The following is a 27,802-nucleotide window of genomic DNA, read 5'->3' as shown; positions in this document are numbered from 1 at the left end:
ATTTTAGAGCATTGTCTTTGTATTTCCCCCCTTCTTGTTCTCCTTCATATATTAGATAAAACCCCCCTTTGAACGGATTTCTGTCAAACATAGTTTATTCCTATGGGCTACACTTCCTCTCTTGCCATAGCTCTCAAGTTCTGGCATGTAAATCGTGGTCTGAAGCACTTTAAAGCCATATCTGTAGCCAATGTTCGCTTCTCGGGTACCCCTTCCTCTTCTAAAAGCTTAGCCTGTATGCAACCTAACTTCAAAGCCACCAGCAACACTCAATAGATTTCTTTGGCTAATGTCAATTCCCGAAGAGGTCAGCAAAGCAGCCAGTAGTTAGTTGGTCTGAGGAGGGTCAGTAGTTGCTACTCTTTTAGAAGATCGCAGCACCCATCTTCTGAGTGAGTCACTTTCTCTACATGTTAATAACTTGACATTGGTTTCAATTCCATTTTCATTTGGGGGATTATATTTCTTCTTCTTCTTCCCTGGGTTGTCTTCTTCCCCTTTCCCGCCTATGTTGTTGAAACTTGTGTGAAGTTTCTCTATTACAACTGACCACCTAATTCAGGAGTTCTGAAACAGTTTTTTTTTTCTGTAGCTTTGCATAGATTTTGTGAATTTTGAGCCCTTATTTGTTTTAAAAGCAGAAAATTTATCCAGTCCCTTTTAGAAATTGACTCTCATAAAATCAAGTTCAAGGTAGGTAATCACACCAAAAAGAAAAACCGAGCTAGTTTACACAGATATTTCTTTCTTTTCCTCCCTAAGGTATTAGGGAGCAATAGTCCATTTACAGAAGAAAATCCCCCTACTTTCTCCATGCCTTATGCTATCTCTCTGAATTAATGAAGGACCCAGGATGATGATCAGATACTGAAAATTGTAGATAATGCCCAGCTCATTAACAGTTCAGTATGGATGGGCGGGAGAAGGAAGACAAGTCAACCTTTAGGAGAGGAGCTATTGGTCTTTAATGGTTGCCAGGGGAGAAGTCATCTTCATTGGTGGTGTTGCTACCCCACCAATAAGTTGCTCATGGTTCAGTAAATCACCCCTCACCCCTCATCCATCCATAAATATGCAAACAACACTAAAAAAACCCAAAACAAAACAGGATGTCATTAAGAAAAGAAAAGACCTAGAAGATAGAGGGAATGTGGTGGAAAGAAAGGTTCCAGTGGGAGGGGATATGAGAAGGTAGTGGGTGATGAGTGTGATCAAAAGGCTTTGCATATGCATGTGTGAGACTGTCAATCCATAAGTTAAGAAGCATCCTTTAAAAGAAAATTGCAGGTGAAAGTTAATTGGAATGTGATAACCATTTTCTCCCTAAACATTTGGCTTCAATTGATCCTATGAATGTGTAGCCATGTCAGTATCTTACCCAACATAATCATTGAGCATGCTTCTATGTTTGTCTGAATAGTTGGCTTTAGGGCCTCTGAGAGTTAACTAATAAAATATACTTTTATTATATTACTTATAGTATAAAAGTATACTAGTAAAAGTATCTACTAATATCAAAAGCTTCCCAGAACCATAAGGAAATTATACAAACCTTAAAATTGTGAATCCTTGAGAGAAATTGAAAATGGCAAATGGGGAAATCAGGCCGACATGGTGCTAGAGAAGTAACAGAGTTCTACATGCTAATCCATGGGCAGAGAGAGAGAGAGAGAGAGAGAGAAGAGAAGAGAGAGAGAGAGAGAGAGAGAGAGAGAGAGAGAGAGAGAGAGAGAGCAGAGTAGTCTGGCATGGCCTTTTGAAACATCAAAGCCCACCGTCAGTGACACTTCCTCCAGTGAGGCTTCCTAATCCTTCTAATCCTACCAAAGATTCATTTAAATATATGAGCCTAGAGGGGCCATTATTACTCAAAGCTCCACACCAGGGCAAGAACTGGAGGTAGAACAAGTATAAACTTTGATTTTAGAGAATTCAAAAGGGACTTGTCTCCACAGCAACCACTTCCAACAAAGTCACCCAGGAAGGAAAAGCACAGTAGGAACCTGTCTCACAAGTACTTGAGACACTTTCCTGTGTGTGACCCTCCTATTTATTAAGCCATCCAGGGAGAGAAAATTGCCTCAAGCAGTGGAGAGGAGAACTATTTGCTTCACAGAATTCACATCTAGTTAAAAGTCATCTGGTAAAAGCTGACATGCTTCTGAAGTGTGGTGGGGATTTGCAGAACAACAAAAAGGTCCCAAGTTGTTGGCTGAAAACTCAGAATTCAGAATAGAATCACCCTAGGGACCTGCTCTAACGCAATAAATTCAATCCTGACCTGGCTCAGGCCTTAGACAGTGTTACTTGGCAGCTGTCTAGGTACGATCATAATGTTTACTGTGAAGCAATAAAACCTTGCAACTGTTAGAGTCCAAGGAAGTTACTAGATTTGCTCATAGCTTTACTCAAGTATTTTTAACTATTTCTCTTTTTTTCTAGGCTGGCCATTTTCCTATTTGATGAACATTTTAGGTACCCTCATGAACATACACTATTACACATCATCGGTTGTAAACACTGAAAAAAAAAACAACTTAAGGATTTAAAATTCTTTTTTTTTCAATTTTTTATTAGATATTTTCTTCATTTACATTTCTTTTTTATTATATATTTTCTTTATTTACATTTCAAATGCTATCCTGAAAGTTCCCTGTACCCCTCCCCGCCCTGCTCCCCTACCCACCCACTCCCACTTCTTGGCTCTGGCATTCCCCTGTACTGAGGCAGATAAAGTTTGCAAGACCAAGGGGCCTCTCTTCCCAATGATGGCCGACTAGGCCACCTTCTGCTACATATGCAGCTAGAGACAGGAGCTCTGGGGGTACTGGTTAGTTCATATTGTTGTTGACAAAATGTGGTGCTTTCTCGGGCAGGGGAAGGGGTGAGTAAAGCTCTTTGAAATGGTCAGATGGGTTACTCAATGCCCTACTCATGGTCAGATGGGTTACTCAATGTCCTACTCATTTTCTTCTCCTTCAAAGGTCAGAGACAGCAGGAAACCCAACTCAATTCTGCCATCTCTGCAGCCTGCTGAGTCGCTGCCAGGCCCACCACTCAGGTGGAACCAGGATCTAGCTACGCACACACACACACACACAAATACATATACACAATTTCAAGATAAACTTGACATAAAAGACAAGAGTGTGCATTCAAGGGATTGGTACATACTATTTCTGCAGTGACAAAGAGCATGAGATCTATGTCCCAACAAGACTGTGTCTGTTTCTCCATAGAATGTTTGGCTTTTGAATTGCACTGTTAAAAACCATCTAATCTATAGCTAAACTAAGGTTTAAGTAAAAAATGATGTTTTGGGTATGCTTATTTAAGGAAGGTGGAGTTTTCTTGTAAATGAGATTATAAAGCATTTATTGGCCAAATCACTCAAGTTTTCAGATAAGAGTGGGGAGCTAATAAGATAAACCCTCAATCGCAAAGGTCAAAGGAGTTCTTACTATACATGGATCTCCAAGACTCAAGACATATGTTTGGTAGCTAACATGGATGGAACCTTGTTTGTGCAACTTTCTCAGAATAAAAAGAGGATAGCACTTGGCAGGAAATTTCATCAGCTGTGTTGAAATTCTTGACTCTCAGCCAACAAGAGACTTAAGATCCAGAGGCAAGATGGGTTCTTTCCCTTTCTCTTGTTGCCTCAATTCTCTCATGTAGCTTGCCTTACAGTGACAAGTTATCACAGTCCATAGGGGGTTGGGAGTGGGAGTGGGATTGGGGGTTCTGTTATTCTCCTAGCATAGACTTGTGGTCAATATCCTACAACAAAGGACAAGCTAACAAGAGAAAAATATGCTGTATTTATTGAATCAAAAGGTTAAAAAATATAAAGGGTTTTGTGTGTGTGTGTGTGTGTGTGTGTGCACTGGATTGTCTACATAAGTACCACATAGGCAAGAAAGGGATATCAAATCCCCTGGAACTGGAGTTACAGGTGATTGTGAGCTGCCTGATGTGGCTATTGCGAAACAGATGCAAGTCCTCTAAAGAAGTAGCAAGCGGCTTTAGCTGTTGAGCCATCGTTTATCGTTTCTCTAACCCCTATCATAACCAAAGTTTTATGGAGCACAGCACCCTACATAAGTGTCTATGCTTAGATTCATCTAAGAATGGACAGTAGTGTAGACGTGTTATTGGATGAAAGGCTATGACAAATGGTGACAAGCTGAGGGACATTCAACCAGGCTGCCTTGATTCCTGTCCTGTAGGAAAGGATACCACCCAATACTCTGAGGTCCTATGGGGAACACCAGACTCAGAAAGAATTTTCTCCAAACTCTCCGTATTCACTTAGAGAGAGCTGCCCTCTAAACAAACTCACAGTCAGGAATTCTCAGTCCCAACATTAACACTCATTAGGGAAGATGAACTTGGGTGACAGGCAGAAAACTAGAGAGAGGTTGGTTGACACCATGACAATTATCGATTTTGTTATTACCTAAAATACTTTTTAACCTACATAAATATTCTACTACTCTCTCCCTCCCCTCCCTCCCTCCCTCCCCTCCCTCTCTTATAACTCATGACCACAGCCCTCAGATCACACACACACACACACACACACACACACACACACATCCCACCACCACCACCACCACTACTTCTTTCTATATTTCAGCTTCCATCATCAGACATGTCTTCAAATCCTATATTTTGTGGAACTCTTGCATGCATGAAGGCACCTAAACAGTTTTCTCTCCTGACAATATGCTCTATGCCAATTTAGATTGTATCATGGGCAAAAAGCCTGGGAAGGAATGAGGAGGCCATTTCTTCCCCCCTAAAAGTATTCTTTCTTCCCAATGGCTAAGGCAGAACCCATCTGAAATGAACTTCATATGGTCTATTTTCAAGAGAAATTCAGAGAATTTCTTTTTTTAATTAGATATTTTCTTCATTTACATTTCCAATGCTATCCCAAAAGTCCCCCCTACCCCCCCAACCCCCCTACCCACCCACTCCCACTTCTTGGCCCTGGCATTTTCCTGTACTGAGGCATATAAAGTTTGCAATACAGATGGGCCTCTCTTTTCAATGATGGCTGACTAGGCCATTTTCTGATACATATGCAGCTAGAAACACGAGCTCTGGGAGGGGGGGTACTGGTTAGTTCATATTGTTGTTCCACCTATAGGGTTGCAGACCCCTTCAGCTCCTTGGGTACTTTCTCTAGTTCCTCCACTGGGGGCCCTGTGTTCCATCCAATAGCTGACTGTGAGCATCCACTTCTGTGTTTGCTAGGCCCCAGCATAGTCTCACAAGAGATAGCTATATCTGAGTCCTTTCAGCAAAATCTTGCTAGTGTATGCAATGGTGTCAGTGTCTGGAGGCTGATTATGGGATGGATCCCCGGGTATGGCAGTCTCTAGATGGTCCATGGAAGGAGTTACAGAGACAAAGTTTGGAGCAGAGAATTTCTTTATGACCAGACCTGGGAGCAGAGAGTCCAGAGTGACCTAAAACCCTTCCATTTTTCTTTAGTTCAAAGGACCTCGGTGTTGAATTTTCTAGGCCTTCACATTGCAAGCAGAGTAGAGTAAAACAACACAAATATGTTACTTTACACCTCTGAATGACAGAGTCTACAATGGGTCTCATTATGCTTAAATTAAGTACAGAAAATCCAGCTTCTTGTTTCTCAAGGCCACTGGCATTTCTTGAATTCTTTCTACATATCCAGAGTGAGCAGTGCAGTAAGTTCAAATCTCTTCTTCCTATCTATCTATCTATCTATCTATCTATCTATCTATCTATCTATCTATCTATCTCTGAGAACACCTATGACCCCCTTTTCACTTCAAAAGGTCTTTGTGGTTATCATGAAACCCCAAAATACATCTTGAGAGATACATTGGTTTGACTTATATCAAGATGGCTAGTCAGAGAAACTGCACACCACTACATAGTCAGTGATATATCCTGTCTGCCCAGAGAAGATTTTTTTGGAGACTGGAGTCTGAGAGTTGGCCTTGGAATACTTCATCTGTAGAAGGAGATTGCTTTGTTCTTCGTGCACACCCCATTCCACCCTCGAAGTCTTAGGTCACTTCCATTGCCCTGGAAGCTAAAACTTGTCTCTTGCTTAGCTCTGGATCAGATTGGGCCACCATGGCCTCTTTGGATCTTGTGCTGAATTCATGTGCTTCCCATGTTTAGTGTATAAGTTCGTATGTTCTTCTTCCCTAATGCGCTACACAGACCCAAGGTGGGGGGGAGTGAATATAAAACTACCCTACTTTACACTGGTTCCTCTTGGATAACCCAATAAATGTTTTGTATCTTAAAGTCAATAGATTAGTAAACTTAATTCTATCTTTAAGCTTTAAAACCTCTTATTTTTCTCACCTTATAAGTAGCTTTCTTTAAAGATGTGGCTCCTGATGGGTTGACCACAGTCCAGTGGATGTCTTCACAGTCATTAGCATAAGTTGAACTCAGTGGGTTATTAAAATAAGGAGATGTGAAGTTAGGAGGTTGAAGCATGAACCTAGGAGGAGGTGAAGTTGGAGAGAGGGTGCATATGGACAAAACACATCATATGAATGCATGAATTCTCAAAGAATTAAGACAAACACAACATAACTAACAACAAATCTGTAAGTCCTATCCTCTGAGAGGTGAAGTTGAGTCCAACGTTTCACAACCACTCTTGTTTGGCAGCCGGTGAATTAAATTGTTTCTTTTCAGCAGAACTTTTATTGTTGAAAGACGGTTCTATTACAGTTCATTGCCTGATAGCTATTAAATAGTTCTACATCAATGAACAAGTTCAGTTTTGTATTGATGATTGCCTATGCCTATGTTTGTTTTTCAGATTCTCTTTAAATTGATCTTAACATCTTACTCTTTCCTTAATTTTTATGTAATTCATTATTTGAATCTTTGTGTTCATTATATATTGAGACTCAATCTCACCACTTGTCCTTGCCTAGCCTTGAATTTGTTATGTAGACTAGATTACCCACAAATGTTCAGAAATCCTCCCATGTCTCCCAAGTGTCAGAATCCCAGGGTGTGTCGGTTTTACCTTTAAAAGTTGATTTTAACATCCTTGAAATCACCCAGCAACCAAAAACTACCTGTCAATCACCAGGAGCTGTAAGCTTTCTTTGTGGTACATTCCAGCAAACAATAATTTTGTGAGTGTTAGTAGAAATATCCCCTGAAAGGAAGGTTTCATTTTAAAATAAACTGAAGAGATATTTTATTTACCAATCCCCCTTTGGTGTCTGTTTTGGGTGTAAATATTCTTTAGAAAGTCTTATTCTAGGCTCTAGGATCCTTGTGAACTGTTGACAGATCCATGACCGAAATCTTCATACAATACCGAGCTCATATCAGGAAAGATATTTATTGTCTTAATTCTTTTCAATTAACTTTACAACCTCAAAATGTCCTTAATTATTTGTGGTTAAAGTATGTGAATCCAGTTGGGTTGCAGGTAGGCTTTAAACTGTCCAAGTGTGAGTATAAAATGAAGAACCTCAAAAACTAATTTTCAGTGTCTGATACCACAGCTTCCTTGTAGCTAAGGGCCCAGAAGCTAGTGGTTAAATGACCTTTAAGGGGCCATCCATTGTCTGTTGCTATCAAGTGAGGTACACGCTGCTTTTTATGTGTAATATGACCATCTTATTACAACACAAACCAAACCACGGAGATAAAAGGACACTTGTTCAATGTATACAGCACAGGAATCGTTGCATCGTCACTGAGGCCCATGTGGCAGGAAGCGACATGAAACACAGGCACCCAGGCCCTTATCTGATTGGGGCCAGGCACCACAAGTCAGAGTTCAGAAGTTTAGTATTTTAGAGAAACTGACAGGTCATGTACTTTACACCGCTCCTAGTAGGAAGTGTGTACCCTGACATGCCTACATTACTATACATTATAATGCTTTTAGATTATTATAATATACTACAGTCTTGATGGAAAACTGGGCTATGTCTTGTTACTCTAAAGTATGAATATGTCTATCATAAAAAAATAAGGTATTTGGGGAGATGGAGAGTTGGCTCAGCATTTACAAATGCTTGCTCTCCAATCATGATGACAGAATGGGATTCTAGCACCCACATAAACAGCTTGGCTTTCTGCAAAGGTGCGTGACTCAATCCCTGAGGGAATCTAATAATCTCTTCTACCTCTACATGCCAGTGCTCATACACATACACACACCTACTCACATGAGCACACACAGACACAAATACACACAAATAAATTAAATTTCATTGTGAAATATAAAGTATTTTGCTGTCAAATGAATCTTGAAACAGCTTCCATGGTCAGCACTGAGGATTCTGGCTCCTTGGTTTTAGACTTGAGCAGTCCACTTTCTTTCTTTCATTTATTTATTTATTTATTTGGGTATTTATTTCATTTACATTTCCAATGCTATCCCAAAAGTCCCCCACACGCTCCCCCACCCACTCCCCCACCCACCCACTCTCACTTCTTGGCCCTGTCGTTCCCCTGTACTGAGGCATATAAAATTTGCACAACCAAAGGGCCTCTCTTTCCACTGATGGCCGACTAGGCCATTTTCTGATTTATATGCAGTTAGAGACACGAGCTCCGGGGTACTGGTTAGTTCATATTGTTGTTCCACCTATAGGGTTGCAGATCCCTTTAGCTCCTTGGATACTTTCTCTAGCTCCTCCATTGGGGGCCTTGTGCTCCATGCAATAGCTGACTGTGGGCATCCACTTCTGTGTTTGCTAGGCCCCAGCATAGTCTCACAAGAGACAGCTCTATCTGGGTCCTTTCAGCAAAATCTTGCTAGTGTATGCAATGGTGTCAGCGTTTGGAAGCTGATTATGGGATGGATCTCCGGATATGGCAGTCTCTAGATGGTCCATCCTTTCATCACAGCTCCAAACTTTGTCTCTGTAACTCCTTCCATGGGTGTTTTGTTCCCAATTCTAAGAAGGGGCAAAGTGTCCACACTTTGTTCTTTGTTCTTGAGTTTCGTGTGTTTAGCAAATTGTATCTTATATCTTGGGTATCCTAAGTTTCTAGGCTAATATCCACTTATCAGTGAGTACATGTGAGCAGTCCACTTTCTAACTAGTGCAGTTTTGGGTCACTCAGGGTAGAATAGATTTAGCCCCTAGGGGGAGCTCCAGGCCTCTGGTTCCATCTCATTGCTGCCACGCCCCTCATATCAACCCATAGGCCAAGGCAACCATCCAGGCATGCCAACAGTAGCTTTTAGTGGACCACCCCCAAAAGACTGCAGTCTCTTTACTGGTGTATTGTTTTTGTTTGTTTGTGTCGAAAATCTTTCTTCTACACATATGGCACGATGGATGGCCAGGAAATTGATTGTTTCCTGGCTCATTTTAGATACTAATGTCCCATAGAACTTAAGATGTTGCAGGCTGCCTCTCCCCTTTCCTTGGTAGGGAGGCTTTTGTGTCTTCCTTCCTTGTCATCAGCGTGGTACAACAGTGAAGTCAGAGGCTCTGACTTGAACTCAAAGAGGTGCCGGGATGTGGGGGATACGGGGTGTTGGATGTGGGGGTTGGGGTGGAAAGCCTTCACTAAATGAAGCAGACACCTCTGCATGCTTTGCCTGTCTTGTCAGGACACACTATTGAACTTTAGGGTAAAAATTTACATAACCAAACTTGAATTGCTGGCCTTTCCCTCTACGGTTGTTTCCCACATGAATTTTGGGGGGAGAGATGGCTATAGCAAGGTTATTTCCTAGTTCCCCACACACTGTCTCCTCATTCAAAAACAACTTTTAAACTATAGTTGGGGCTGGAGAGATGGCTCAGCAGTTGAAAGTACTTGCTGTTCCTGCAGATGACCCAAATTCAGTTCCCAGGACTTACACGTGGACTCCCAACCATCTGTAACTTCAGTTCTAAAGAACCCAATGCCCTCTTCTGGCCTCTGAATCAGGCACATATATAATACACATACACATGGGCTGGCAAACACTTGTACACATATAATGATTTTAAAAATTCATCATTTAAAACACACACTTATCTAACATTTATACTCACTAATCAGTTGTTGAAAATAAAAGAAACCTCGTAGAGAAATTACATTAAACAGAGAATTACTTATTGGCAAGGGTATTTCTTGGATCACTTTCAAGGATATGAATCTTTATAAATTTTTTTTTTTGAGATTTGGTCTTGATCTGTTGCAAAGGTTATCACCAAATTCACGTTGTAGTCTCGTTATGATATTAATCATCTTGCTGTAATCTCCTGAGTGCTTAGATTAGAAGCATATACCATGTGCAAACACTTCACTGAAGTACCCAAATTTTTATAAATACTCCAAATCTTTTAACTTGAACATTTTAGACCTCAGAATATCAGTTTATGTAACTGAGAAGTTAAGTATCTTTTCGTTAAAGATTTGTTTATTTTAAAATTTTTTGTGTATACATTTTCTGCCTGCATGCATGTTTGTGAACCATGTATGTACCTGGTCCCCACTGAAGAGAGAAGCCATGTGATAGCCTGGAAACGGAGTTACAAATGGCTGTGAGGTGCTATGTGGGTGCTGGGAACTGAACCTGGGTCCTCTGATGTTAATTTTAAAACAGAATCACTAAATATGGCTTAGGAAGTTCAAGTATTGAACTATGTGCTAATAAATAAACAATATTCCTGTTTTGGTTTCTTCTCTGTTCCCGTCTTAAAACACTGACCAAAAGCAAATAAAGGGTTTATCTGGATTACAGCCTATAGTATATCACCGAGAAGCCAGAGCAGCAACACAAGACAGGAACCTGAAGGCAGAACCTGAAACAAGCCATGGAGAAATGCTGCTTACTGGATTGACCGCCACAGCTTGCTCAGCTTGTTTTTTTATATATCCCAGACCCACTTGCACAGGGATGGCATGGGCCCCAGTGGGCTGGACACTCTCACATCAACCATCAATTAAGAAAATGGCCACAGACACGCCCACAGGACAATCTGATGGAGGCATTTCTCACCTGAGTTTTCCTCTTTTCAGCTTACTGTGGTTTTTGTCAACCTGACGATAACTAAGCAGCGCAATTCCCAATCAGGAAAATAAACAAACCCATGCACACGTGCACTTGCCTAGGTGTGCACTCTCTTGCTTCTGATTACATTTCAGCCCTTAACTCCTTCCATTTACATCTTGAACTTGTTTGCTTTTATACTTTCTATGTGGTCACATTTATAGAAATCTTTTGGTTTTTTTTCTGAAGGCAGTTCATAGTGTCCATTTACACCGTACCAGCTTAGCTTCAGAGGGTAACTTTGCACCCACATTGAATACACACACCCCTGAACAATTGCAATGACATAGGCATCAGCCAATAAAGACAGATGCTGGCTTCCAACTGCAAATTGCACGGTGCTAGGCCACACAGTTAAAGTCCCATCGTGGTAGGTATACCTCTTGTAAGAGTTTATTGATTCTATTTCAGCCTCTATTACTGTTCCATACTTGGCTCAGTTGTGAATGCATCTTCACACAGCCCTAAGGGCACAGTCAGAGAAAACATGTGTTGCAGTAATAATGAATCAGAAGACAGAAGTATAAACTAAACTGATGCTGATGCCTTCTGAAGTACATACAGGAAGGAAGGAGCTATTCTCTGTGGAAGCTGATAATCTGCCTCTGAAAGACAGGGTGTGGCCTCTAAGAACCTGTTCTTGTAAAACAGACCAGACTTACAAGGCTGCATCAAGCCTCCAGCTCAAAAAGAATTGCTGCTAGCCTCTTTCAAATTTTCCTTTCTAGAAAGCACCAAAAAGGTACTTCTTAAGCTTACTGAGTGTAACCTCCTGCTGTAGCAACATAGGAACCCAAAAATACACATTTCATTCAAATATCTTGGAGCTTTCTGAACTGTGGACTACATGCTTTTAGTACATGGCATGGATTATCTAACTTAGAGGTCTGTTCTGTACACATGAGTTCATAATACCACCTCTTCACCAAGCAGGAAAATCTACATATGGCTCTATCAGACACCCTAACTATCAGGGGAGAGAAAGAACTGAGACCATAGAGTCAGTACAGGAAGTTGCAGACAATAGCAAAGCTACACACAGACTTAGAAGAATGGTCTCTGAACAAAACTGGGGCAACTCAAAGCTGCCACCCTAACTGTTCTGCTGACTTATAAGGATGACCAGGCACTGTCACAACTTCCATTTCAAAAGCACATAATATTGTCACCAGGAAAATATTAAAACAACATTCTACTCTATGCAGGGGAAATATAGGCCACTTCACCTCAACAATACTTAAAGCATATAGAAGGGTTTTCTGATGGATATGAATGTAACTTAGTGGGGGAAAGTTGGTGGTCTCATTGGTTGGCCATTTTCTGTTCTGTAAAGCATGGGCTGGCTGGTGTTAGATAAAATCCCCCCTTCCTAGGTCTCTAGGCAGTGAGCCCAAACTCTCCAGTGTGGAGAACCTCTCCCTTCTAGCCCGTTCTATGATCTTTATGTGCTCACTCTCGGCTCATCTTTGTAGGTTCAAAGCCAGCTCTGAACTTATTTTGATTTCAATTTCAATCAATTGCAGATCTCCTTACTCAGCTTTATAAAAAACATTTGTATGCTACAGCCACGGACACTCGCACTTTACTAAAAACCTTACACAGATTACATTAGAATATTTTTCAGCTAGGAGTCACAATAACCATGTCTGTAATCTGTACATGGAGAAGGGAAGTCGATTATTTTTCAGTTGTAGACTTGGCAACTTAAAAGCAACTTGTTGTTAACCCTAGAAGTTTGGTAGGCACCATTCTGCATCCCGCTTTTGACCCGTTATGTGATAAGATGATGGATTCTGACCTGCTGATTAGCAATGCAGGACCAAATGCAAACTCTTAAAACTCACATCACCTGTTACCAAGATAATGTTGGGTTTTACCTTGAAAATCATGGTCATGAGTCAGCTCATTTTAATCTTTGTTCATTCACAGTAGAAATGATAATGATTACATTTTATTTATGCTCACTGGGAGCTTACACCCTATCTCAAGTCTCACAGATGAGCTGACAAGGTGGGAAGGGCCAGGACTGAACTGAAGGTCTAGTTCCTGGGTGGTGATTGTGAAGAAATTGCTTCCTATCTTTGAGCATAATTTTTCTTAACTGAAGCAAATGGATGATAGATAATGTTTAAATTGCAGGTTGAGCACTTGGTAAAACGAATGAATGAGAATTATGGCAAGTGCTCAACATTTTTTATGTATCCTATTTAAATATGTATTTATTAAAGCTACAAGTAAATGTTCATGCCTCCCAAAGGAAGAAAGTGTTTACACACACACACACACACAAATGAATATCAGAATAAATGAATAGGAACAGGTACAGAGTAACTTTGAAGGCATATGGAGCTGTACCTAGAAGAATACAACCTTGCCAATCTATCCTTACTACATAGTATTACATTATTATTATTATTATTATTATTATTATTTATGCGTTACATGGGCTCTCCTAGACTGAATCAAACAATAGACTTTTGTGCTATTTATATTCTTCCAGTTCATTTAATCAAAACTTTTCCCTCAACAAACTTGCATATGGTGTTCCATTGTTCCAAGCAATGGGTAATTATCATATTCTGGGTCCTCACTCAGCTTCTCCTTTTTTCCCACAAGGCTCCTTAGATAAACATGAGCCCCAGAGTGGAAACCAGACACAATTTCTTCTACATCTCAAATCAGAGACCCTGACCTAGGTGTATCTTTCCTTCTCGCCATTCTCTTTCCTTCTTGTGCTCACTCATGATGCATAGTTATAGGCTCAATGACAACTTTGTATAGATTTTGAAAACCTCACTTTCAATTGCTTATTGATATCCTTAAAAAGCCTTATTAAAGGCATGTTTCTTTTCCTGTTAGGCAGTGTAAGACTGCTGACAGCAGAAACACACTTAAGCAAACTGGTCGGAGTTCACAAGAACTCAGCGAATCATAAAAACAGAACACCACCAAACCTACAAAACAAGTAAAATTTTTAGGAACCTAACTATCTCTCATCAAAATCTCCACAAAATGAAGACCGTGAATCAATGTGCAAGTCCAACCTAGAGAAGGTTTTCCATAGCCACCCAACTGTGCGCTTCACACATTTGGAGAGAAATGCAGGATTTCCTGTTAGGTATTGTGGTTTTAGTTGTTTAGTTGATGTGATCATCCAGGCCCAGCCTTCCTCATGTTGTAAGACAGGAAAACACAGAAACCAATAAAGATGTTTCAAATCACTTGATTATCTACTGATTCTCATTTATGAGAATCAGACATCTGAGAACACTGCAGGATGCAACCCTTTGAGCAAAAGGCCTTGAAAGAACATGCTGTTGCAGCTTCAAATCAGATGTTGAGCAAGACATGGAGGCTTGTAACTTTTGTCTGGATACAGCAGTTGGTACTGTATGGGAAGCTCTGGCAAATGAGGACTCTGAAGAGCCAGAGTCTCAGGAACCAACCAGGGTTCAGAGTGGGGACACATGCCTCTTAGGGGGATTGTCAACACAAGAAGCTTGATGTTAGCCTTGTTGAGATCATGGAGAAGTTAGGGCATGGAGTCTGTTTATGAAAATGCCAAAGGGCGAGGAAGTCACAGCATTTTGTTGCTGTCTCTTCTACTGTGTGGATGGCACTTGTGCTAAGAAACCTTAAGGTGGTTTGAACTCACAAAACATGTTCTTCCTTGCTTTCTCATTCTCTTTCTATTTCTCATTCTCCCTCTCTCTTCCTTTCTCTCTCCCCGCCTCTCACTCTCTGTCTTTTTCCTCTCTCTTCTTTCCCCTTCCATCTTCTTTCCTTACCTTTGCCGGTTGAAGCCAGAACTTCTTAGATATTAATCAAGATTTTTTGCCACTGAACTACCTCCCCAGCCCTCCTCTCTCTTTTTGCTACAAAATTTCTATTATATAATTTGGAGGATCTTTATCTGGCTATAAACACACACACACACACACACACACACACACACACACACACACACACACATGCAAAGGAAGACAGAAAATACTGGGAGATTTTGAAAAGAAAGCCACATTTTCATCAACAAATTGAATCACAGTACAGTTTGCAAGATCTGTTTTGCCCCCTAAAGTCATGGTTCACAAATAATTGTTTTTAATAGTACTGTATAACAGATCGTCTCAATGTTTAGCATAATAGTTTTGCAACAATACATTGACCCTTTAACTCTGATACTAGTAAAGGAATTTATCAAACCTCTTGTATTAGTTACTTTTCAATTGCAGTGACATCACACCATGGCCAAGACAATTTAGAGAAGAAAGGGCATACTGGGGAGCTCACAGTTTTTCTTTTCTTTTCTTTTCTTTTCTTTTCTTTTCTTTTCTTTTCTTTTCTTTTCTTTTCTTTTCTTTTCTCTTCTCTTCTCTTCTCTTCTCTTCTCTTCTCTTCTCTTCCCCTCCCCCTTCCCCCTTCCCCCTCCCCTCCCCTTCCCTCCCCTCTATGGGTATTTTGTTCCCCCTTCTAAGAAGGATCATAGTTTTAGAGAGTGATTTCATGACCATCATGGAGAAGAGTATGGCAGCAGGTAGGCAAGAATGGAGCCATAGCTGAGAGCTTACATCTTTAGCTGGAAGCACAAGCCATCGAGAGGGCTAACTGGAAATAGTGTGGGCTTATTAAACCTTCAAGTACTACCCCAGTAACACATGTCTTTCAACAAAGCCACACCTCCTAATCCTTCCCAAACAGTTCTAACAACTGAAGACTACACATTTAAATATATGAGCCCATGGGGACTATTTTCATAAAACCACCACATCTGTACTCAGTTTGAAGCTATAGAGTACCTCATTAAAACTGGAACAGAATGACATTTTTTTCTCATTTCACATATAGGCAAAATATGGGATCATAGATACTATTAAAAAGCTATTCAGGTATTTATTGTTTATTTCCTTTTGTTTTGTTGAGACAAGGTCTTTACATATAGTCCAAGCTGGCCTTGAACTGACAACAATTCTCTCGCTTCAGCTTCCTAATTTTTGAGAGTCGATGTATAGACTATTAATCTCAGTTTTGCTATTTCAAATTTTATAATTACATCACATTTTCTAGGTTGCTGGTCCTTGAACTGTCTTTTCAGTTGAACTTTCATAAGCACTAACTTTTCTGTATCTATACAGAAGAAAGTCAGAACAAAACAACTCTCAAGCAAAACTAGAAATATTCCAAAACAAGAAAATTAAACAGCTTGTTTATATTTGGAGAATTTCTCCACCAAGTCTATGGTGTTCTCCAGATCTCTACCAACCCACAATACTAAATTTTAAGGGAATTTTAAAAAACATATTAGCTGTCCTTTTGTGTTATTCTTCTTTCAAATTGAAGACCTATGAACCTTGTGTGGACTTAATAAAAACCCCAGATGTTTCTTGTGCTGGAGTTGGAAGTGCCAGCATCTTAAAACCATTTGATTTTAATTACTTACATGGCAGAGGTGACATGGGGTGAGAAGAGGAGAGGCGGGTAGGTCCTGTGGTCATGGTAGAATGCTACTTTCCACAAGGCAGACTAGCAGGGTGAGAGAGGGAGGAAGTGGTATGTTGCTCGGTGAGACAAGCTGCATAGAAGTGGTATCTGATGGGCAGTTGCTAACCTAAGGGAAAGCACTGGGTTACAGCAGTCAAGAAATGGATGAAGATGGCGTGAGATTTATATTCTATTTCCTAGGCCAAGAGAAAGAATCCAGAAAGAAAATAATCAAGACTAGGTTTCTTGAACTAAAGTGAAGTAAACTCATGTTTGAGTAAACAAATTATGTGACAAACCCTAGATTATCTTAGTATAAAAGGATTTCTGTGCTGTTAGTGAAGGTCTGGAATTAGTTTGGAAACAAAAGGATGTGAGCACTTTGGGATTTCAGTCAAACCCTATTTTCCCTTCCTTGGATGGTTCAAATATGCATAACAATCTTCAGAGCCAAAAAAATGCATTTGACTAAGAATTAGTTCATCATTAGCAAAGATAGGCATAAGATTATAGTTCCATATAGTCCCATAAAGGTTATCTGTGGCTATTATGGTAAATATGCAAGTTTTTCCAGGTAAGCTGACCTGAGGTCTGCAATTCTGTTATGTTTCAGTCTGTAATATAAAAATTGTGACCAGGAGTCTTTCCATAAGACAATTAAGGTTTTTACAATGTTCAAAAATCACAATTATCTGTCATTATTTACCTAAGTGGGTCCTGAATTAATTAGGATAGGATTAAAAGTAGGATCTGAGACAGTAAATAGGCCTTTACTATTTTGACATCATTGCCTGTTTGAGTAAGAGCCGTTAGGCCCTAAAAGATGTTAAGTTTTTGCCTTTTTCTTAAAGGTAGTAACTTCCAGGGTCAGCAGCCTTACCATTAATATCTTTAATTTTAGTTGGAAGTTTGCTTACAGATTCATGCAACAAATATTTATTGAGAAATATTCCAGGCATCATGCCCAGTGCTGGTGATTTGGAGGTGAATGTGAGAAAATGGAGTAATCACTTAGGAGCCTAGGCTGTACCAGGCTTTATGCCAGGCAACTTACCATATGCCAATAAATATACACTAGGCAGCCACACAGTGTAGACATCATTTTCCCCTGGATTGTTTTCCTTTAAAAATAAAGTTCATTGTTATAGAATATGCCATTTCATTATAAAAATAATACGTGATTGCTATAAGATTATGCAAAAGCTAATATTTGTGGTAGGAACCCCTAGAGAGAATTACTATTAACTTGGGTGGGTTTAATGGATGAGTGCTTCAGAGCTGTTGTGTTTGAAAGATTGTAGTGTGTCTGAGATGTGGGTTTTGGCAGAGCTGCTGATAGGGATTATAATCTAAGGGTTTGTGCTTAAAATTACTGGTTCCTGTAATTTTAATTGGAAATGTCTTCTAAAGGCTTAGCTTCAAAATTATTACCATAGAGAGAGAGAGAGTGAGAGTGAAATTAGTAAGTGTATAAGTCTCACTGGGAGGTTTCTGGTTATTGGAAGCACACCCCTGAAGGTGATAGTAGAACCCTTGGACTTTATGATCCCTCTCTTTCAGTGCCAAGCCATGTAGAGAAAAACTTTCCTAAGTTAGACCATTTCTACCAAAATGTGTTTGCTGCTAGCCAAAAACAAAGGAGCAGGTTGGGGCATCAACTAAAATATTAAAACCATGAGACAAAACAAAAGTTTCTCTCTTGTTATTTGAATATCTCAAGTACAGACTGTGTATCATTATCAGATTTATACTCAATTGCATTAATATTTCCACCTCTCTACCTTTAATTGGACCAGACCTCATCTTCCTCTAATCTAAGAAATGATCATTTTTTTTCTGGGATGTCAACTTGAATGTTTTATCAACACAGTTACCAGTAAAGCACTTCCACCATTCTATGCTGTTGAGTTTTCTTATGTAGCATTAGTTTCATTATAAATGGAAGAACCAATTTTTGTTTAATATCTACTTTCCCTCATTATACTATGATGTACTTGAACAGAGATCTTCTTCATTTGTTTGTTAATTAAATAAAATGTATTTAGTCTATGAAAGTTTATATACATATAATGTAGTTTGATCATATTCACCCCCTACTACCTTTTGGGCTCTTACCTGCATCTTCCTGCTAACTTCATGTTCTCTATTTTTTTTTTCTTTTTTGAATTAATACGACTCTAGCAGGGAATGGTAGAACACACCTTTACTCGGGTATTTGGTCAGGGGGAAGTGGAGGCAAGTGGATCTCTGAGTTCAAGGTCAACTTGGTCTATACAATGAGTTACAGGCCCACCAGGGTAATTTAGTAAGACTCTGTCTCAACACACACACACACACACACACACACACACACACACTAACACAGAAACCATGACTTCAATTAGTATTGTCCATAAGTGCATGGCAGTGAGGCCATCTGGGGTGCTGGGCAACCAACCTTCCAGTGGTGACACTCTCTGAAAAAGGAGATTAACCCTCCTTAAACAGATATCAGCTGCAATAGCCCCTTAGCTAGGAGTCCTTTCGATCCCCCCCCCCCAAGCCGTGCTGTAATTTTGACTGGCTTGATTTTGTGCTGATCTTGTACAGACAACCACAGCTTGTGTAAATTCATGTGCATAGGCATCACATCATTTCCTGAGGACAGCATTTCACTCTCGATCCCCTTTTCTTCCTTTAGTTCTTACATTCTTTCTAACCAATCTTATGCTATGTTCCTCAAGCCTTCAGTGAGGAGAGGTTGACATAGATGACTCATTTAAACCCACTTAGAGCTGAGAACTCACAGTCATTTGTTATTAGCACTTTCACCAGTTGTGAGTCTCTGTATTAACCTCTAGCACTGCAAAAAGAAGCTTTTCTGGCTAAAGTTGAGAGCAGCACAAATCTACTAGTATAAGCATAAATGTTTACAAAACATTTTGACAATATGACCTCCTTCCTATCTTTTAAAAATATTTTTATTTACATTTCAAATGTTATCCCCTTTCCTAGTTTCCCCCTCCCACTGCTCACCAACCCACCCACTCTTGCTTCCTGGCTCTGGCATTCCCCTATACTGAGGCATAGAACAGTCCCAGGACCAAGTCCCTCCCCTCCCACTGATGACCAACTAGGCTATCCTCTGCTACATATGCAGCTATAACCATAAGTCCCACCATGTGTTTTCTTTGATTGGTGGTTTAGTCCCAGGGATCTCTGTGGGTACTGGTTAATTCATATTGTTGTTCCTCCTATTGGGCTGCAAACCCCTTCAGCTCCTTGGGTACTTTCTCTAGCTCCTCCATTGGAGACCCTGTGCTCTATCCAATGGATGGCTGTGAGCATCTACTACTGTATTTGTCAGGTACTAACAGAGCCTCTCAGGAAACAGCTATATCAGGCTCCTGTCAGCAAGTACTTGTTGGCATCCACAATAGTATCTGGGTTTGGTGGTTGTATTTGGGATGGATCCCCAGGTGAGGCAGTCTCTGGATAGTCATTCCTTCAGTCTCGGCTTCACACTTTGTCTCTGTAACTCCTTCCATGGGTATTTTTCCCCCTTCTAAGAAGGATTGAAATATCCACACTTTGGTCTTCCTTCTTCTTGAGTTTTATGTGTTTGGGAAATTGTATCTTGGGTATTCTGAGCTTCTGGGCCAGTATCCACTTATCAGTGAGTGCATATCATATGTCTTTTAAACTATTGGATCTTCACTCCCTAGTCAAGTGTTGAGCATATAAACTAGTCTTGAGATAAGCATAGTAATGGATAAAAGGTTGTAGTATAAAGACAAAAGGTTATATAGAATTTCTACCAGAAACACGGGTGGCAACTACATGTAGAAGCTGCTACTTCTAACTCTGATATGTGCCCTACTGGGGCAGAGGATGAAGAATAGAGCTTGTTGGAATAGGTAACAGCATGGCACAGAAGTAATATGTGTCCCAGAGGAGTAAAGAGAGAACATGCCAATAGATTTAACTTACAGAACATAGAGTTCACTTTGTAGGAGACTAATTTATTTGATGCTGTACAAATTAAAAAAATAAACCACATAAATGACCTCAAATTCATGTTTATATGAATAAAGGAAATATCTCAAAATGAATACTCTTAATCTCATACAATGGGTCAAATGCTTTGTAAACATTCAACAACGTGCAGAACTTAGAAGCTTCTTGGAATTGGGTGTGGGAAACAAAAATAATGCTTGATTTCTGGAGAAATGTTTAAGGAAAGTGGTGGTTGGTTTTTGCTTATGTTTTTGTTTTGTTTGTTGTTTTTCAAGAGTTCATTAAAAAAAGCCATTCTGAACAAGTACTTTCTTAAGTTATCTTTTATTCCCTGGTTTCCTTCCATACCAGAGGAACAGTATCGTCAGTCCACAGGGTGATGCAGTGAACTTCCTTCCATTTATAACCAGAAGGAAGATGCTGAACCTTTATGCATTCTGTCTTTTCCACCGTTGTCTGCTGCTAGGATTCTACAGGCTTCCTGGGCTTCATTCATTTTTTTATTAGGTATTTTCCTCATTTACATTTCCAATGCTATCCCAAAAGTTCCCCATACCCTCCCACCAACCCACCCCCACTTTTTGGCCCTGGTGTTCCCCTGTACTGGGGCATATAAAGTTTGCAAGTCCAATGGGCCTCTCTTTCCAGTGATGGCCAACTAGGCCATCTTTTGATACATATGCAGCTATAGTCAAGAGCTCTGGGGTACTGGTTAGTTCATATTGTTGTTCCACCTATAGGGTTGCAGTTCCCTTTAGCTCCTTGGGTACTTTCTCTAGCTCCTCCATTGGGGGACCTGTAATCCATCCAATAGCTGACTATGAGTATCCACTTCTGTGTTTGCTAGACCCTGGCATAGTCTCAGAAGAGACAGCTCTATCTGGGTTCTTTCAGCAAAATCTTGCTAGTGTATGCAATGGTGTCAGTGTTTGGAAGCAGATTATGGGATGGATCCCTGGATATGGAAGCCTCTAGGTGGTCCATCCTTTCGTCACAGCTCCAAACTTTGTCTTTGTAACTCCTTCCATGGGTGTTTTGTTCCCAATTCTAAGAAGGGGCACAGTGTCCACACTTTGGTCTTCGTTCTTCTTGAGTTTCATGCATTTAGCAAATTGTATCTTATATCTTGGGTATCCTAAGTTTTTGAGCTAATATCCACTTATCAGTGAGTACATATTGTGTGAGCTCCTTTGTGATTGTGTTACCTCACTCAGGATGATGCCCTCCAGGTCCATCCATTTGCCTAGGAATTTCATAAATTCATTCTTTTTAATAGCTGAGTAGTACTCCATTGTGTAAATGTACCACATTTTCTGTATCCATTCCTCTGTTGAGGGGCATCTGGGTTCTTTCCAGGTTCTGGCTATTATAAATAAGGCTGCTATGAACATAGTAGAGCATGTGTCCTTCTTACCGGTTGGGACATCTTCTGGATATATGCCCAGGAGAGGTATTGCTGGATCCTCCGGTAGTACTATGTCCAATTTTCTGAAGAACTGCCAGACTGATATCCAGAGTGGTTGTAAAAGCTTGCAATCCCACCAACAATGGAGGAGTATTCCTCTTTCTCCACATCCTCGCCAGCATCTGCAGTCACCTGAATTTTTGATCTTAGCCATTCTGACTGGTATGAGGTGGAATCTCAGGGTTGTTTTGATTTGCATTTCCCTGATGATTAAGGATGTTGAACATTTTTTTCAGGTGCTTCTCTGACATTCGGTATTCCTTAGGTGAAAATTCTTTGTTCAATTCTGAGCCCCATTTTTTAATGGGGTTATTTGATTTTCTGGAGTCCACCTTCTTGAGTTCTTTATATATATTGGATATTAGTCCCCTATCTGTTTTAGTATAGGTAAAGATCCTTTCCCAATCTGTTGGTGGTCTTTTTGTCTTATTGACGGTGTCTTTTGCCTTGCAGAAGCTTTGCAACTTTATGAGGTCTGGGCTTCATTCATACTGAAGCTTTCATGGTTATCTGTGCCAGCTCCATTGCTTTGCTTAAGGAAAAGGATAGAGAGACTAGCCTAGCTGCTCAATGGTACTCTCCCTTCCCACTGTATCCTGTCCCTGGGTGACATCCTGTCCTAGCATAAGCTGTATTTGTGGATATTTTGGGACAGGAGGATGAGGCAATGTCGAGGACTCAACACTGACCAACTACTATATAACTATGGCTGCCATTAGCCAAAGATACCCATGCTTCCATACACACTAAGAAGCCAAAGGACCCATGAGGTTATAATACAGAAATGAGATTCATTGAACCACTGCTGGGTGCTTTCTACATCCTTAAGAAACTTAGATCTGGCGCCATCCTAAATAAATAAATAGTGACAGAACTAAATTTGGAACATTTGTTTCTTATTTAAATTGAATTTGCAGAACTAGAACTGGATAAAACTCAACAATTGAGGAATCTATTTTTCATCCTCCTTAAAGAGTAGTTGAGAATATCTGCAATTGACAGTGATGTTTAAAGTGATGCCATGGAAGGAAGGTTTCCTCGGGCATTCTCCCCTGCATACCACACTAAGAAATTAAACAAAGAAAGTAAGCCCAAGAAGACAAAATATAAAACAGCCAGCCAGAGCCATTTTCTTCCTCCTGTTATAGGACTTCTTGTAAAAGCACACAAATGAGTGTAGGACACACAAAACATGGATGAAGATAAATACGCAAGGAGCTGGGTAAGCAAAGGCAGCATTAGATAGCCCAGCACTAAAGCAACTTCTTCCAGGCTGGGAACAGAATTTCTTTCCCCTCAGAGATGAAAACAGAGTGGAGTCTGGGTTACCGACTGGGCCAGCACAGCACTCTGAAGCTCTGAACATCTGGGCTCTGGCTTCAAGAAGAACAATGCAATCTTCACATTCATTTGTCTCCAAAGACTCTCACCCCCCCTCCTCGGCCTGATAGGGTGCTTATCTGTTTTGAACATTCAGTCCTTCTTTGCAGAAAATTTTTCCAAGAGTAATCTCACCCTTCTTCCAGATTGCCAAACACAGCCTGGCTTCTGTATCTCCCAGCTGGAATCCTATTGGACACACATGCGTCTGGCTGGCTGCTCTGTCGGTCCGTTAACTCAGAAGCTTCTCAATTGAAAAAAAAAAAAAAAACAAAACTAACTTTTGATATTTGTTCTTGGTCATGGTCTTTCAGGCTCTTGTGAGTTTTCTCAAAAACATTCAAGACAAGGGGCTGGATGTAAGAGACCTGTGAAGACAGCCCGGCTCCGTCAGGACAGAGGGTGACTCTGTAAACTCAGAACTGTGCTGTTTCTAGACTGAATCACAGAGGCTTGTGGGGGACAAGGGTAAAACAGGAGGAGATAATCATTTAAAAGATCCTTGGGAAAAAAATGGGTTGACTTGATTTCTTATGGGATTGTAACCTATACAAGAAACAGCCTGGTATACTTGCTCCGAAGCTAAGCGTACTCAAGGGCCAATAGTCAAAACATATCACTGTGACTTAAAAAGCCTTCAGGCATTTACTCAATTCTTGTTGTAATTTCCAAAAACTGTCCAAAGAAAATCAGCATTGTATCTATCATTTCTCCCCTTTATGTTTCATATTGCCAGGGTGACCAGGCTTCACTCACCATTAGGTGAAGTCCCTAGTTAGCTATACACATATATATTGAAAAACAGATTGAAGGTACAAAGGGAACCCATGCACACTATTTCACTGGATTGCCTAATGAACATGCACTGACCAGCAGCTCTGTATTGCCCTCCCCTCCCCTCCCCTCCCCTCCCCTCCCCTCCTCTCCCCTCCCTTATTCTGCACATGGTGTTGTTGCTTTTTAGTGCTGGGATTAAATTTAGGGACTTGAATAGTCAAGGCAAGTGCTCTACCACACCACTAAGTTACACTGCTAGCCCTTGCCTTTAACTGTTCTAGGCTTGGGAACTACAAATCCAGGAAGGATGGTGCACTGCATGCGTCTAATCCGGCAGCATTCATAGACAGAGCTTGAGGCAAGAAGACTGTGAGTTCAAGGCCAGCCTAGAGTGTCTGGAGAGATTCTGCCCCTGCCCCCAGCACTGCCAAAAGGGAAAAAAAAGACACAAAGGAGAACCCTTTCTATTGATGATAAACACTTATCGAGGCAGTAATGTACCTGACTCTATAAGATAAAATCTACAGTCCAGGATCATGGGGGTTTCTACACCTCCTCAAATGTTGGTGAGTAAAGAAAAGTAGAAAACTAATTTACAAATGATTGTTAACTCAGGAAGGAGTTTGGTCCCTCAAACATTGGTGTTTTACTTATGGACCCAGTGGGTTACCTTCCTCAAAATGTAGAACTGATAGCATATAAACTCTACCCAGGGCTATTTGGTTTGGAGCATTACTTCTAATTAAGATTTATGGTTATTTGAATAAGAATGGCTCTATAGGCTTATATATTTGAAGTCAAGAAGTAGCACTATTTTAAAGGATAAGCCTTGTTGGAAGTAGTATATTGCTAGGGGTGTGGGCTTTAAGCCCAAACCAGATCCCACTCTGCCCGCAGACTAGGGGATGCAGTTCCAGCCATGTGTACCACCCTATGAAAACACATCTTGGGGTTGATGATGTTTCAACACAGACTACTTTTCAAGCTTTTAATGTTCTTGATCACATTTTATACTGCCTCATCTGCAGCCTCTCAGCTGGCACAGCTATGTTGCCATCTGAAGATTGTTAAGTCCCCATAAAAATGTAATGACACACAAGCGTTGGTTTGGGTCTATCTGGGTCGTGAAGATGTGGAGCATCTTCCTTTTATAGTGGAAGAACAGAAGGGGCTGTCTTGATTACTCATTACAGCTTCTGTGGTGTGAAGTAAGAGCAGCATTATTTCACCATTCTAAACGCTATAGTTCTGAAACTAACACATGAGCGATATTGGTTCCTTCCAGGTTTCTGGAGAAACTGGTGTCAGGCATCTGTTCTGGTGGAGAGAGGGCAGTCATTGGTATAGGACATCATTTGAAACCCAGCTTTTGTCTCCCTCTTTGTGTTGAGTTTGGGGACCCAGGGATAACATAGGATTACCTCAGAATCTTAAGCTAATTATATCCAAGGCTCTTTCCCAAACAAAGACACATTTCTAAATTCAGACCTTGTGCCATGGACCAGCCATGGGGAGGAGGGAGCATCACTCACCACACCATAGACCTCCCTTAGTCTGATTTGTTTTGATTTAGATTTGCTACATGCTAGAGTTACGTACTATGGCAGACAGGGTTAGTCACAAACCTAGAAAAAAAATTGAATTTCTGTCATAAAATAGGAGTCCAGCTAGGAGCCAATGATATCAAAACAGATGAGCTACAACAATGTCCTCTAAACTGTAATCTAATAACTGGGTCATAAGCAAGTGATCAAAGGCAGTGCAGCCGCAGACTTTCTGCTGTTAACCTGTTGGACACTTGCATATTTATCACATGTGAATAATTGTAACATCAACAAAAAGTCTCTCCTCAAATCTCACAGTTAGAGGAAATGCCACCATTTCCTTTGCCTTTGGTGTGAACCCAGAATATGAAAGCTGGCAGTACAGGAAGCAGGCAAGAGTTAAGGTGTGTCAACCCTTAACTCTTTGAAATGATTCCACGTGGTATGGAGCAGAACTCTGGCTGGTTCAGACTCCCTTTGATGCCTGTGGCCAGACACTGGTAAATGTAGGTGGAGCTTAAAACAAGCCTTTTACTGTAGCAGGCAATCAGTCTCCTAAGGCTTCCCAAAAGGCATCCAAGGATCAAAGATGGGCAATGTGTTGGCTTCAGCAAACTGTTCTCACTGTTCCCATCCCAGAAATACTGGCAAGTTCCCCAAGAGCACCAGTTTCTAACTAAAAGAAACCACTGCACTTTGTCTTTTTATGCCGATGTGGATTTCATGAATAATTTACTAAAATAAGACTCTAGGTTCATAAAAAAACAGTTACGAGACGACTTGTGTCAAGAAGGAGGGATTTAAAAATGCCTCTAATCCCATCCCTACCTCAGGCTCCATTCTTTTTCTCCAGTTGTTATACCTGTGCACTTTTCTGAACCTTTGCTGCCATTTCATGAACACATTCTGTCCAAAGCAGGCTCAGTGCTATGGCCTCTGAAAGCCAAGGGATGAACATAAAGGAAGAACTGTTCATCTAAAAAGTTCCTAATCAAACAGTGGGTGGAGCTTGGGAACTCTTATGGAAGAACAGGAAGGAGTGCAGCCCCTAAGGGGATAGGAACACCACAGGAAAACCAACAGAGTCAGCTACCCTGGACCCTTGGGACTCTCAGAGACTTAACTACCGACTAAAGAACATCCATGGGCTGAACCTAGGCCTCCCCATACATATATAGCAGATGTGCAGCCTGGTCTTCATGTGAGTTCTGAACAACTGGAATGGAGACTGTCTTAGTCAGGGTTTCTATTCCTGCACAAACATCATGACCAAGAAGCAAGTTGGGGAGGAAAGGGTTTATTCAGCTTACACTTCCATACTGCTGTTCATCACCAAAGGAAGTCAGGACTGGAACTCAAGCAGGTCAGAAAGCAGGAGCTGATGCAGAAGCCATGGAGGGATGTTCTTTACTGGCTTGCTCAGCCTGCTCTCTTATAGAACCCAAGACTATCCGCCCAGGGATGGTCCCACCCACAAGGGGCCTTTCCCCCTTGATCACTAATTGAGAAAATGCCTTACAGTTGGATCTCATGGAGGCATTTTCTCAACTGAAGCTCCTTTTTCTGTGATAACTCCAGCTGTGTCAAGTTGACACAAAGCTAGCCAGTACAGGGACTATCCCAAAAGCTGTTGCCTGTATGTGGGATATATTCTATTAGCTGGGCTTCCTTGTCTGGCTTCAGTGGGAGATGAAGCACCTAGCTTCGTAGAGACTTGAAGTTCCCGGGTTAGGGGATACCTGCTCAGAGGAGAAAGCGGGGTTGAGGGAAGGATTGTGGAAGGGGTTGACTCAGAGGAGGGCAGTGAGCAGGATATAAAATGAATAAGCAAAAAATTAATTAATTTTTCAAAAGTTCTTAGATTCGAGGTCCTCATTTTGGCAAGAAACTCGAGAAAAGATTTCAGTGCTGTGTTGCAGAAGAGTAAAGCTTGAAGCTAGACTTCAGATAAACAGAGTGCTGCTACTGTGCTACTGACACGGGCAAAACATGTGATCAAGGCTGAGAGCTTGTCTGATGATCCTTAACAGGAAAGGAGAGAGGGGAGAAAGTGAGGAGGAGGGGAGGGAAATACATTGAGGAAGTGAGAGCCCTATTGCTTGGTGCCTGACCTGATTCAGG

At 40.8% G+C, this 27,802-nt stretch overlaps 1 protein-coding gene across 4 annotated transcripts in view; it reads right to left on the bottom strand.

The window, feature by feature from the left end:
• The window catches only part of Cd200r3 (CD200 receptor 3), a 114,770-nt gene that overhangs the window by 25,099 nt on the left and 61,869 nt on the right, over positions 1–27,802 (bottom strand). For all 4 annotated transcript variants that reach the window (XM_011246035.1, XM_011246032.2, XM_011246030.3 and 1 more), the window contains one exon: positions 6,367–6,508. In XM_011246035.1, the coding sequence (XP_011244337.1) occupies positions 6,367–6,508 (142 nt within the window). The remainder of the gene's footprint in view (positions 1–6,366; positions 6,509–27,802) is intronic.

This window comes from Mus musculus, chromosome 16 (genome assembly GCF_000001635.26).
Source record: "Mus musculus strain C57BL/6J chromosome 16, GRCm38.p6 C57BL/6J".
NCBI lineage: Eukaryota > Metazoa > Chordata > Mammalia > Rodentia > Muridae > Mus > Mus musculus.
Note: the sequence above shows the minus strand (reverse complement) of the source record. Positions and strands in the feature narration are given on the sequence as shown.